Source organism: Cavia porcellus, unplaced genomic scaffold (genome assembly GCF_034190915.1).
Source record: "Cavia porcellus strain 051 isolate PalLab524CR breed Dunkin Hartley unplaced genomic scaffold, mCavPor4.1 scaffold_17, whole genome shotgun sequence".
Classification (NCBI taxonomy): Eukaryota; Metazoa; Chordata; class Mammalia; order Rodentia; family Caviidae; genus Cavia; species Cavia porcellus.
Window position 1 is genome coordinate 54,455,597 of NW_026947500.1, and position 12,906 is coordinate 54,468,502.

At 43.0% G+C, this 12,906-nt stretch overlaps 1 protein-coding gene across 1 annotated transcript in view; it reads right to left on the reverse strand.

Moving 5' to 3' along the window:
- Positions 1-8,965, reverse strand: part of LOC100735256 (cobalamin binding intrinsic factor) — a 16,527-nt gene extending 7,562 nt beyond the window's left edge. Inside the window, exons 1-7 of the mRNA XM_063228161.1 lie at positions 8,856-8,965; positions 8,041-8,217; positions 7,243-7,356; positions 6,688-6,828; positions 5,056-5,222; positions 1,684-1,861; positions 363-510 (exon numbers count right to left, since the gene is read on the reverse strand). Coding sequence (XP_063084231.1) covers positions 363-510; positions 1,684-1,861; positions 5,056-5,222; positions 6,688-6,828; positions 7,243-7,356; positions 8,041-8,217; positions 8,856-8,934 — 1,004 coding nt within the window. The 5' untranslated portion in view covers positions 8,935-8,965. The remainder of the gene's footprint in view (positions 1-362; positions 511-1,683; positions 1,862-5,055; positions 5,223-6,687; positions 6,829-7,242; positions 7,357-8,040; positions 8,218-8,855) is intronic.
- Positions 8,966-12,906: the final 3,941 nt, after the last annotated feature.

Sequence of the window (12,906 nt, forward strand, 5' to 3'; positions counted from 1 at the left end):
CTGGACTGCACATTCCTTGCTCACTACTCCCTCAGATGCTTTTCTACAGCCTTGCATTCTTCCTGGAACGAACCTACCACACGTCTTCCTAAACAGGAGCTAATCCTTGTGGTCCAGAACCCCCTATGACTATTCCAACCTATCCGCTCACCTTTGAATTTCTGGAATTATAACTCTCTATTGCTTTGGATGATTTAACTTTTATTAAGAACATCTTTTCTATGTACGACATTGCAAGGTAACAGGCTGTTAGATAAAAACATGGTAAGTGAATCAGGAGAAACATAAGAAAATGAACGAAAAAGAGAGAATTGGGATTGGATTAAACCAAGGAGCATGGTGAACACCTCGCAAACACTCACTTGAACATAGGGCTTTTGCGCTGGGCTTCCTGTAGGACGACCAGGAGCACTGAACTCCCTTTCACGCTGACCTCAGTGGTCACATTGAACAGCAGCTCCACCTCTCTCAGCTGGTTGTTTATGGTATACACGATGGTGATGTTAGATGCTGGGGTTGGGAAAGAGGGTTAGGGTTAGGGTCAGATGATGGCTTCACTTGATCTGTGAACAAAGTGGTCACATTGGTCAGGGATTACAAGGTTTCTCTGATACATGCAAAATCTCTGTGAGTGGTAACTTACACCTGAAGGGGGTCAGGGAAGCAGTAAGTTTCAGAGCAGCTGAGGAGGCCCTTGGACAGCTTATGTAGAGTGCTGGCAAAGACCCCCAGCTGTCTCCTGAAAGTAAAGGAATTCCCCGGCAGCAGGCTAAGGAGTTGGCAAGATGTGGTGTGTTTGATACGATTGGGATCAGTTTGCTAGGTTTTGGTCTCTGTAGATTTTTCATTGTGATAGACAAAAAATTCATTGTTTTTCTTGTCTTAAGCAGTCCATGGAGCATCAATGACTAATATGTTAGTGGCTGATTAGAAAGAAGAATCAGAGAAACAATTACTTCTAGAGTGGTACAATTTTTGTGCCCCTAGAACACCTAGTTTTCTAAATGTGCATTTCTGTATAATTTGAATTTTAAGTGTTTCTGTATATTTTGAATTTTAAGTGTTTCTGTGTTATACATATAATTGTAGAAAATAGAGATATTTCAAATTAAAAATTAATTTCTACCCCATCCCTTTGGGGTTCTATGAAACCCAAGCTTTCATAGTTCAATTTCGAAGGCCTGGCTGAAGTGTTACCTCTGTTCTCCCAAGTCTCCCAAATAAAACAATTGGTCCCTATTTGTTGTAATGTTTTTGTTCTGTATATAGATTTAATTTATATTTAATAGCTGCATCATTATTCCAAATACTGTAGCTCTTTGTATACATAGTTTTTAATTTGTAAAGAGCAGACATGGTGCAATATATATAATATTTGGTGGTATGCTTGTCAAAAGAATGAATGAAAGTATTTCATTGTTGGGAATGCGGGTTTCCCACCTCTAAGATCTCACAATGCGCTTCTCCATAGCGGGTGCTCCAAAAATCAAAGCTGTTTGAAGTAGATGGGGGGCTGCGTTCTGAGGCCTGGGTGACTATCTGGGTGGTAGTGTATGCCCTGGGAGACAGGAAGGCAGATAACTTAGCAAGCTTGTGTGCCACTTAACATCGAACCCCCTTGATCTTTGGTGTGTATCGCTGCTTTTGGATAGAAGAAGAGGCTGATGGTAAAAGAGTTCTTACCAGAACCACATTTCACATGGGGCACATCTAAGTAGGTCTTGCCCTTCAGAGATGGCAGGATTTGTGCAATGGACATAGGATTCTGGAATTTCCCCTGCTTGATCTTATCAAGTACGGTAGCCATTGTCTTCTCACAGTCCCACTTCTTGCTGGGCTGCGCAGGGGTCACAGACAGTGCCTGGGGTGGGGGTGGGGAATAGCAGAGAGACAGAGATGGAGAGATAAGGCCCAGCTGAAAGTTGGCCGGTACCAGTCTGTAAGGGACAGACCTGGTCAGTAACCTTAGCGATCTTCACAATCCCTACCAAGGCCACACAGGGACTGGGATTACATTTACTCTCTGCGATGAGACATGGGCGTCCTTAGCTCCCTGCCCATCACCTGGGAGTCCCAAAGCAAGCCCCTGCACAGGATCAGCTTGAGTGATCACTGTCTAGGCTGTGGCACTCCTGAGCAGGCTTTGAGTGCAGAGCAAGGTGAGGCTGAGATAGGTGAGCTTCCCAGAGCTCTGTGCTCTAGGACATCCTGGCCACATACATGCTTCCCTGAGTTTCACATGGTCACACACAGGCTCCGTGGACTTCTCCCACAATTGTAACTGGTCGTGACTATGGGGCTGAGGCTCCACAAGCCTGGACACAGGGTGGATTCGTGGCCTGGGCTGGGCAGAACAGGGTGCCCTGTGCCTCGGGGTAATGGTCGGTGGGTATGTGCTCTCCACAGCACACAGACACTGGGGGAAAAGGGACCTTTACTCCCTGCTGGGTCATTCAGCTGGACCTGTGCAGAAATACCGAATTGCTAATGACCATCTTCCTGTAGAAGCCGTATAGTATGAGGGAAAGCAGGGCTGTAGGTAACAGGATGAGTGGTGCTTCATTTCACCATCGGAGGCCTTATTTTAGTGATTCCTGAAGCTACGTAATCCTGCAATTTTGATATACATGGAATAGTAAATCTCTATTTTTTCTTGAGCAACAAGGACTTAGGTTCTGTCACTTGCAAAATGAATCTCAATTAATGTACCTAGCAACTTATTTCACCAATGCTGAGTTTTCTGTCTTGTAGGTAAAATCACATTTCCTGCCTGTCACTATGGGAGCATCATATGATGGCTGGAAATGCATTCTGTAATGCAGGATGCAGCAGATATCTCAGCAGCTCCCGCCTTTACAGCTATGCCCAGGAGAGCCAGTGAATCATGTTAAGGGGCTGGGATTTGTGATGACCAGCTGGCCTGTAGCTGGGAATGGAGAATGAAAGGAGGAGGGGAGTGAGGAATGGTCTCTCCTCCAGAGGGTGGTGTGCACACTTGGACGGCTGTGACAGGCGTGACCATCCAGGTAACTTTGGAAATCATGGGCCACTTTATGAGGTTGATTGTCTGAGGCAGTATCACCAGGCAGATACTCCTCAGCAATATCATCATACTAAATTGCACTGAGTGAGAAATTTCCCTTGGAATAAAACATCACTGATGCCAGCCCTCTGGAGTGTTAAGTTGTTAGAAGCCATTCATAACACTGCAGGAAGAACTTTGTTAGACGCTTGGTCAGTGTAAGGCCCCATTTTAGGGAAGTTGAAGGAAGTACAGTGTTTCTGGAAAAAGGGAGAAAATTTGGGACTTGGGAATTGTTGCTCAGGTCCCTTTGGGAAGGGATGAGGTATCTTGGGCCGTGCAAAGGACACTGACACTGGGTAAGTGAAGGTGAAAACATTCAATGACCCTACTGTTCTGCTATAGGAGACAGTGAACAGTGAGCATGACATTGATTCTGTCGTGCTTTTGGACATCTTATTTCATTTAACTAGCTGCTACTGTGGAGAAGATTAAATTCAGAGAAAGTCAATATTGGTTCAGGATGGTGGTAGATGTGGGATTGAAGCCCAAACTGATAATGCTTTCAGTCCTTTGATCTCAATACCTAGAACATTTTAGATAACAAAGGGCATATTTTAGACATCTGCTGATTTGAGATCTGAGAATCCCTGTGCAAACTCCACATAGGGACAGTAGTGAGGGTAGAGGGAAGTTATGTATCTTAACTGACAAGAAATCCACATGGCCAGTGGTATCTGCATACAGCTTATCAAAGGTTCCTAGCAGCTGATATACTTATAAACAGAATTCAGGAGCCATATTAGCAAGAGTCAACACTTTTCAGTCTGGCACTAAATTGAAGTGATGTTATCTTAAGAGAGTAGCTCTAGCCATCCCCACCAAAATTTTATATTGATTGCATTCACTCCTTCCAGCATGCATGGTTTCCTCTACTAGAACTGAGCACTGGGAATAATTTTATGTTATTTACCCTTGGAAAAAATGATAATTTTTCCTATGAAAAACTCTTGTTGACCATAGCAGAACTGACACTGTTTTTTTTTTTTTTTGGTCTTTTTCCTTTTTATTGGTACCGGGGATCGAACTCACGACTGCCTGCTTGCAAGGCAGGTGCTTATGCCGCTGAGCTAAATCCCCAGCCCCCGACATTGTTTTTAATAGTTACTTCTGCACCTGGTCCTTAGGAGTAGCAGGTTGTTCTTACTGTTACGCTCATTGTGAGTTAATTGTTAGGTGCTTACACTGTTTCTCAATTTTTAATATATGGATATTAATAGAGGTCTCTATTTTTCCTCTGAAGAGACAATTTCTTTCTCAGGCGAATCCAGAACTATACTAGATTTAGGGTTAGCAGCAAAACTCCATGTTTCTTCTTTTTTTATTAAACAGTATAAATACAAACTTGCTTTTTTAGATCAAGATGAAATTTTGAAAAAAGAATATTTGGCTGCAATACTGAGTTGAAAATTTAGTATTTTAAGGCATTTGCTTTAAATATCATTATTTATAGATAAAACATTCAACAGTCAATATTCATTACTAATTAATTGTTCATTATTAATAACCAAAAGTTTTTTGGATTTGTTTCTGTTTTTTCCAAGGAAAGATAATTCATTTTGTGTAAGATTATTTTCCTCCTATTATGTTGCTTAAAATTCTGTAACATTATCTTCATTCTTTTACTTTTTCAAATAAATAATTTCATTTTCATGCTTTATCAACAAGAAAGGGAAAAATGGGCACTTATTTGCATTTTACCAGCAGAAATGTGAATGCTCGGGCACCACCAGGATGTGCTCCGAGTCGTGCTGGTTGGCGTCTCCGGAGTTGTCTGATACATAGTCGCCAGACATTGGGGGCTGGAGATTTAGCTCAGCACTATAAGCACCTGCCTTGCAAGTGCATGGTTGTGAGTTTGATCCCTGGTACCAAAAAAAGAAAAAAAAATAGAAAAAAATACATAGTCTCCAGACATCAGAGTCCAGGCTGGTTGGCATGGACTCAGTCTAGAGTGCCCAGGATGGTTTTACCTGCATGGCGAGGCCAGTACTGTAAATGTTTCCAATGATACCACTGTCTGTGACCCGCCCGCTGATATTCTCCACAGTGCTCTTCAGCACTTGGCCAAACAGGTTTCTGTAACTGTCCCAAGAACTGTACATGCACGTCAAAGCCAAGGTTGCCACTGCTCCTGTGTCTGTGAATCACAGGGGAACAGGACCATTACCACCACCACCACAGTTGAACACCCACTCTTGTCATGTTCTTATTGCATTGTAGGCAGAAGATCAGGATGAACTGGGAAAAAGTACCTGCAATAGTTTAAGAGATAAGGAAACGTAGGCTCCGAGAAGCTATGTAGCTGCCCCACGCCACATGGCCAATAAGCAATGGGGCTAGAATTTGAACCCAACTTCACAGCTCATGCTTTTAATTAATGAAGATTGTCACTGTGTTCAATTCCACTTCTCTTGTCCCAGTGTTTATTTCTCCTAAGGTCATCATTCTTCAAGGCTTGGCTGTCACCCTTCTCTATGAAGCCTTCCTAGTCTTCCCAGTATAGCATGTACTTTCTGTCCTGAGCTCCTCAAGCATTTGTTTTTATATCTACTTTGCCATTGATCTGCTCTCTGCTGTGCTACATACATTGTTGCCTTATTATGTGAATGCTTTCATGGTGGGAACCTGGCACCCTTATAGTATCCCAAAAAGAAGTTTTTTTTTCATCTTCTGTGCATAATAAACATATTACATAAAATCAGCAAGCTCTGGGCAATACGACTAGAATACATGAAAAATTTTCCCAACAGCATCTTTTATTTGACTGATCCTTCCCTCCCACCCTAAGCTAAAAGTTCAATAATTTCATTAAGGATAATAGTGTTTCTGAAAGCCAAAGACCAAGGGTGCAAACTTCTTAAAATTGACCAAGATGTTCAAGCTCTGTGGAAGGTTTCCAAGACTGGTCTCTTCCTGGCCCCCAGAAGAGAGCTCGAGAATATTTACCTGCTGGCTTGTCTGGTAGAATATGAAATTGGAGGCATTTCTGAAGAGCTGTGTGTAAGGAGTGCAAGTGTGAGAAAATGCCACATCTCAGAGAAGAGCAGAGGAGGAAGGGGGACTGGGTTAGAAGGCCATGATGCTGGCCTGAGGGGAGAGATCACTGCACAGTAAGAGGTGGATGGAAAACAGATGTGGTGTTGCAGAGGAAAAAGCTTCTGATCCACACAGTCATGCGCTTGCATGGCCAAGAAACCAGATGGTCCCAAGTTTCCAGGAGGGTTTACGGTTGAAGGAGTAGCTATTTAATAGAAAGAGGGCATTTGGGTGTAATAAGAAGCATCAAGGGGAACAGAGGGTGACACAGTGGCAGCAGTTAAAAAAATGGTTTCGTGGCAGGGAGGATGCCTGACTAACTTGCTGTTTAATTTGGAAACAACTTCTGACTCGAGTGACATGTTTACTGTCCCCTTTTGAGGTTTAGTAGTTTCTGGATCTTTCATGCATTGCCCTTGTTTCTACATGTTGCTGCCTCTTAATCTGTGAAGTCCCCCATCTGGACTCCCTTCTAGGCTCTCAGGTCCCCCATGGGAAGTGCCCCACACTGCCCACCGGCTCCAGCATGGGCTCAGGGCAGCTTCTGGCAGTGGCCAGCCACTTACCCACATCAAAGGGAGAGGTGTTAGCCAGTAGCGCCTTGGCAAAGCCCGCAGCTATAGGCAAGGTGGCCTCCCAATTCTTCTGGCACAGAGCCAAGACCGCCAGGCTGGGTGCATAGAAGTTTACAGCTTCTTCTTTTGGGCCTGGAAGTGGGGAGAGTATGCATCAGAGTAGTGGTCATTATGCTGGGGACATCTGTGGAGAAGGCAAAGCCAAAGCTTTTCAACAGAAATAAAGCCTATCTCTGAAGACAGGCACAGTCACAGAGAGGGATCACTTCACTGTGGCTCAGGATGAGGGTTTTATCTGGTGTTGGATGGCAGGGAAAGGACAGTGCTGTCTGCAGACAGGAGGTAGCCCTGCAAGTCTGTGTTGGGTTTCAGGTCCTTTTTGGCTCAGAGGGGAGTCCCTGACAGGTGGGGTTGACAGAGTGGAGGGGACCTTGTCTCTCTTCTCTCACGTTCCACTCCTGAAACCTCTGCTCCTTTTCTTGTGGGTTCCACATTCTCATGAAGGTCCTCATGCCTCCTATCCCCTCCGTTCACATGAGGACTCACCTGGTGGTGTCCAGCTCTGCATTTTTCTTTGTAGAACTGACACTTTGCTCGCAGTGTCTCTGCAGGAGGAATTGAGGGCCATGATATTGAGGGCAAGTTGTCCTATAGTTAGGTCTGCAGAGGAACAGACAGCATAGTGACACAGAGGGACAATCTCAGGGAGGGACCACAGGGGTTGGGTTGAGCTTCCTGCTTCCATCTCAGAATCATTTTTATTTTTAAAATAGTGCACTCATATAATGTTTTGATGTTTTTTTTAAATGAAAAATGCAAATATACTTAAAGGAATATTGAGTCTAGGATCTTCTCTGTGACTGTATGTTTCAGTCGAAAATCACTAGTTTATCTGGATAGAAAAGCAACAGAAACACCCATCCAAATTTATCTATGGAAATCCATACTTAAAAAATAATTTAAATGGGCTTATTTGACTTGAGCCTCAAAGTAGCTCAAGTAAGCTGAACAGAGATTTTGTTGTCAATGCCATTGCTACTAGAAGTTGTGGCACTGAAGCATTACTAGAGGGTAAGGTGAGGAAGAGTAGCAAGGAGGGACTGTGTGCGTGCAACATCCAGAACAGGAAGCCTGCTATTTTCACATCTATCTGGGGTTTGTTCTACTTCCCTCACCTCGTGCCTGAAAGCTCTGACCTCAGACTTAGTTCCTCCTCTAGGTCTTTTTCTGTTGTGTAGGGAAAGGAGGTTTAGACACAAACACAGGTGGCTGTAAGCTAGACTGGGAGAATACTGGTCAGTGTTGTAAGATTCATGGAGCAGGTGCTGCTCTTGGTTCTCTCACCAGAAATTTTACTGGCCATGAGCTCTTCAATAAGGATCTTCTGTGCCTTCAGGTTGTAGGGTCCAGCCAAGTTCATCGCAATCAGGATGCTGGGATTGGGGTAGGCTGATCGTGTCACTGAGTTCTCCATGAGCACTTGTATGCCATCAACCCAGGGCTCCTCTTCTGAGGGGACAGCTGCAAAGACAAAAGCCACTTACCAGACCCCTCAGCCCCAGCTCCTCATCTCAGAAACATGATATCTAGGCCTCTTAGGCTTGGTGTCCTAAGTGGTTAAAGAGAACCACAGGAAACATTGCAATGTTTCTTTGACAATCAGTTAGTCCTATGTCTTCTCAAAATACCCCATTCTACTAACTTAAAGCTATACAGTTCACAACCCTTGTGATTCCTAGAACTTTCTTAGAGATTAACTTCATTGTATGCCCATTGTATTCCCCTCTCAGTTTTCCACGAGTAATACTGAAAATCTGGGATATGATGTGTACCCAGCAAGAATCAAAACATCCACCTCCTAGTGGCCCTGGTCTGAAGAGCCACTAAGCAGCTATACCAGTAGCTGTCACTCTTGTGTAAGTCACTCAACCTCTCTTAATAAGACATCTGTCACCTCAACTCCCAGGGAGCTTGTTCTGTTAAATCAGGAAAGATGAGGTCACATACTAGCACCCACCTGCACTCATCCCCCCTGGAACCCCTACTCCAGTGGGATCGCTGTCACCCCACTTCCCCTCTGCAGACCTCAGTGCCTAGGATCCCTGCCTGTCTCAGGGTCACTGTGGTCCTGTCCTGTTGAAAATGAGCTCCATACTCACAGCATGAGCTTCTGACCTGGGCAGAGGTCCCAGCTGTAGCCCAGAGATGGCTCAGGAGGAAGAGGGCAAACCAGGCCATCTTGGTCTCTCCTGTCTTGTGCCTGCCTCGCCACTCACAGATCTAGCATTTGCAAGCGGGTGTTTCTTAACTTCTTTTATACGTGTGTATCTTTGCAAAACAGTCTGCTCTTCACCCAGTAGCTCCTAAGTACTCCTACTGACCTCTGCTTCCTTGGGTACATTAATTTCCATTTGCCTATGTATGTGTACTGATGTTATGGACCTCTGCTAAGTTTGGAAGTGAGTCTAGATAGTCTTATGGGAACTTAAGGATAGGTGTGCAACAAAGCCAATGATGAATATGCATCCTTTAGCCAATTCCTGGGTCATTACCTTAGAAGTTTGGCTAATGCGCACATATAAGCATATCTGCCTTTTCCTGGGATTTATTCTATGTGCTCATGGGACCTTGTGTTTGTTTGTCTACAACCACTTCCTAAGGGTTTCGGAGGTCATTTGTGGTCCAGCTCATTTCATGGTCCAGGGCACCGTTTTGGGCTTTCAGCGGGGGCTCTACCTGCAGGTGAAGTCTGACTTGATGCAATTAGCTTAACTGTGACCTATGTGTGAGCCCAGACTCTGGGAAGTAGTTTGATTTTAGGCACAAATAGCCCTTCATTTTTGCCTGTATTATTTAGTTTTGTTTCTCTTTCCTCATTCAGGAATAGAAACTCTTTCTAACACCCAAGGCTTTCAGATCTAGTATTATCTTTTAAAGTCAGTAATTAGAAAGTGTGGGATCAGTTAACTATATCACTATGTAAGTCACTCAACCTCTCTTAATAAGACATCTGTTACCTTTTTTTAAAAAAACATACACCCACCCCAAATAATGCAAAAAACACCTTCCTATAGAGAGAACTGCAATAGTCTCTTTAAATTGTGAGGAAGGGGCTAACTCCTTTCTGCATTTTAAGCAGATCCTTTGAGGGGAGAATTCTCCAGTGGCTCCTATTGTAGAATAAAAGTAAAAGTCCTTTTAATGACCTACATGGTGGTAGAAGATTTGGCTTCTGGTTTCCTTTATAAGTTCCACTCCAGCCACATTCTCCTCTGCTCACTCCGTTCTAGCCATATGCATCCTCTTGTGTTCCTTGAAAACTTTGCTCAGTGTTGTACTTGATAGTCCCCAGAATGACTTGCCAAACAGTCTCCTGGGTGGTCCTCGCTTTCTTAATTTCTCTGTCCAGAGGGAGACTATTAGAAAGGGCTCCAGGCCCATGCCTATAAGACAGCCTCACCACCACCTGGCCACCCTGCATGCCTGTCCCTGCTGTACCAAGTCATGCTGTGTGTGTCGTTCACTGTCCTTGTCTTCCTCCCTTCCAGAAGGTCTGCTCTGAGGAGCAGGGGACTTGCTTGCTGCTCTGTCCCCAGCATTTGTGGCCTGCAGGGCTAAACGAGTAAACAAATATAACAAGGTGAATTTTAAAGCAGCCTTTTCCTTCTCAGGGAGCATGAGTAGCTTTGAGAGGTAGAAGCATATTGAGGTGCAGCAGCTTCTCACATGGCCAGTGTTCCCACCTCCTGATTGACATCCCTCTGTCACCCCCAGAAGAACCCTTCCCAGGGTGTAAGTTGTCCTAACTTTGAGAAGGTTCACGCAGCATAAGCAATGGGCCCAAGTCACAAAGGCTGACTGCCCTCTTGCTCACAGTGAGGTTTCTCTGGCATTTCTTCTTTTTTATTTTAGAGTAAAAAAAAAAAACCAAAAAAACAAAAATCAAGAAGCAAACAAAACCCCCCCAATAACAAAAACAACATGACAACAACCATAAGAACAAGAACAACAATAATAGTTACATAGATTTTCAAAACAACATGATAGGAATTTAACAATTGTTGTTGTATTACATATTGTTATCTTCAGAATAGTTGCTCAGGTTCCAGGCACAGGAATAATACAAAACAGTAAAATGGAACAAAACATTGGATTTCAAAAACAAGGCAGAAGGAAATATGCATATTACTTGGCAAATAGATGCTCAGACTATCAGCTTTAGGCCTGCAAAGTTAATGAAACAATACAAGTGTTATGGTTAATACACTGTGTCAACTTGAGAACTTTACAAGTGTAGCTGAGAGACTCAGCAGGGAGCCAGGATCCTTACTTTGTAAATATCCTCATCCTGTGGGAGAGGAGGGCACAGAGATTTTGTGAGTGATATCCTTTCCTGGGAGGGATGTGGCCTGTGTATAACATAAAGGAGGAAAAGAGGCTTGCTCTTACCCTTTTACTCTGGCTGCTGCCTTGAAGTGCTGCCCCAATGCCATGTGACCCTGCCTTGCGGTCAGCTTGTTATGAACTGAAACCTTCACAAACTGTGAGCTAAATAAACCTTTCCTTCCTTAATTTTGGGTGTTGAGTATTTTGTCCCAGCAATGAGGGAAAAATAACCAAAAGCATTAAGACAAAAAGGATTAAGTTATTTATTTTACTTCAGTTGCTATCATCTCAGACTGACTTCCTCTGAATCAGCCCATTGCTTATTGGGGTGGGGTGGTAGGGGATGGTTCTCTTCTTGTCTTCTAGCCAAAGCATTGGCTGGCTCATGGGAAGGCATGGTTTGGCTTCTTGTTTCTCTTCCCATTCCCCATGGTGGCTGCCCCTGGATTACGGGAAGGTGTGGTTTGGCTTCTCTCTGGCTGTTCTAGGCCCTGGCTCTGAGGAAGCTGCCAGGTTCTGAGCTGTCTTGTGGAGGCCATGAGGTGAACACCTGTGAGAAGCCTCCAGTCCACATCTGGGGGAGGAGTCTTGCAGATAGATCTTCTTCCCTGGCAGCTCTGAGATGAGGCAGCTGCTGCTGAAATGCTGGCTATAGCTTCCTAGAGACTAGGCCACAGTTAAGTCTGCTGGATTCCTAGCTCACAGGAGCTGTGGGATAATAAATATCTCAGGCTTTTAGGTTTTTTTTTTTTATTTAAGAGGAAAAAGAGAAAAACACAAAACAAAACAAAGCAGTGTAAGGTTACATATAATACAGAACTACAAAAAAAAGCATAACAGTAAGAAATCACCTGTTAATAGATTACATATTATCATCTTGGAAATAGTTGCTCAAATCACAGTATCAAAGAATACAAAGTAGACATTCAAACAGAGAGACTACAAACAGCTGTGTTCAATGATCCAAAAACATTAATATAGTCAGCTATTCAACATCCCTATACACACTTGCTGTTATATCCGTTAGAGCTCTTTTTTCCCCTTCCTCTCTTTTTACAACAAAATTTACACATTTTAGATTTTATTACTCCTTAGTTCTTATTACTTTTGGGGGGGGGGAATAAAGTCAAATATGGCAGAACAAAGCTGTCAGTGAAAACCAAGGATAGACTTAGCACATGATGTAGAACAGAGTATACGGTTATTAACAATAGTTATCAACGTTGTCTCTTGTTTCCTTAAAAAGATTTGTCTATCTCATTAGATATTATAAAGTTGGACAAAACAGTAGAGAACAAGACCAATAAAACTTAGACATTGTAAACATTACAGGACTTCCAAAGGAGACAATAGTCAAACCAGAATGGGCATCTTAGTGAATCTTACTGCCTTCAAAGTAGTTGCCTATACCCTCGGACCTGATACTATCCCACAGAATGGAACAGAGTCTAATCAGTCAAAACAAGATCGTGGGAGCATTACAGGACTTCAAAACAAGTTAATAGGAAATCGAAAAGAGTTACTATTATATATCCTAATTTTTAAAATTTTTCCCTTAATTAAAATAAACATAAGAAATAACTAAATAATTTTTTTAAAGAATAATAGTTACCATAGTGTCTGTCTTTTTCCTTGAGATATTTGGATAAAACTTCATATACTATAGCTTCAAATATTTCCATATCAAGAAGCCCGGAATAAAGCCTTTCTAATTAATAAGTGAAAATTTTATAAGGCTTCAAGGCCACATAATGGGGAATCATGATTGCCACATATTTTCATATATTTGAATCATTACTTACATTAGGGAAACTATTCGGTATT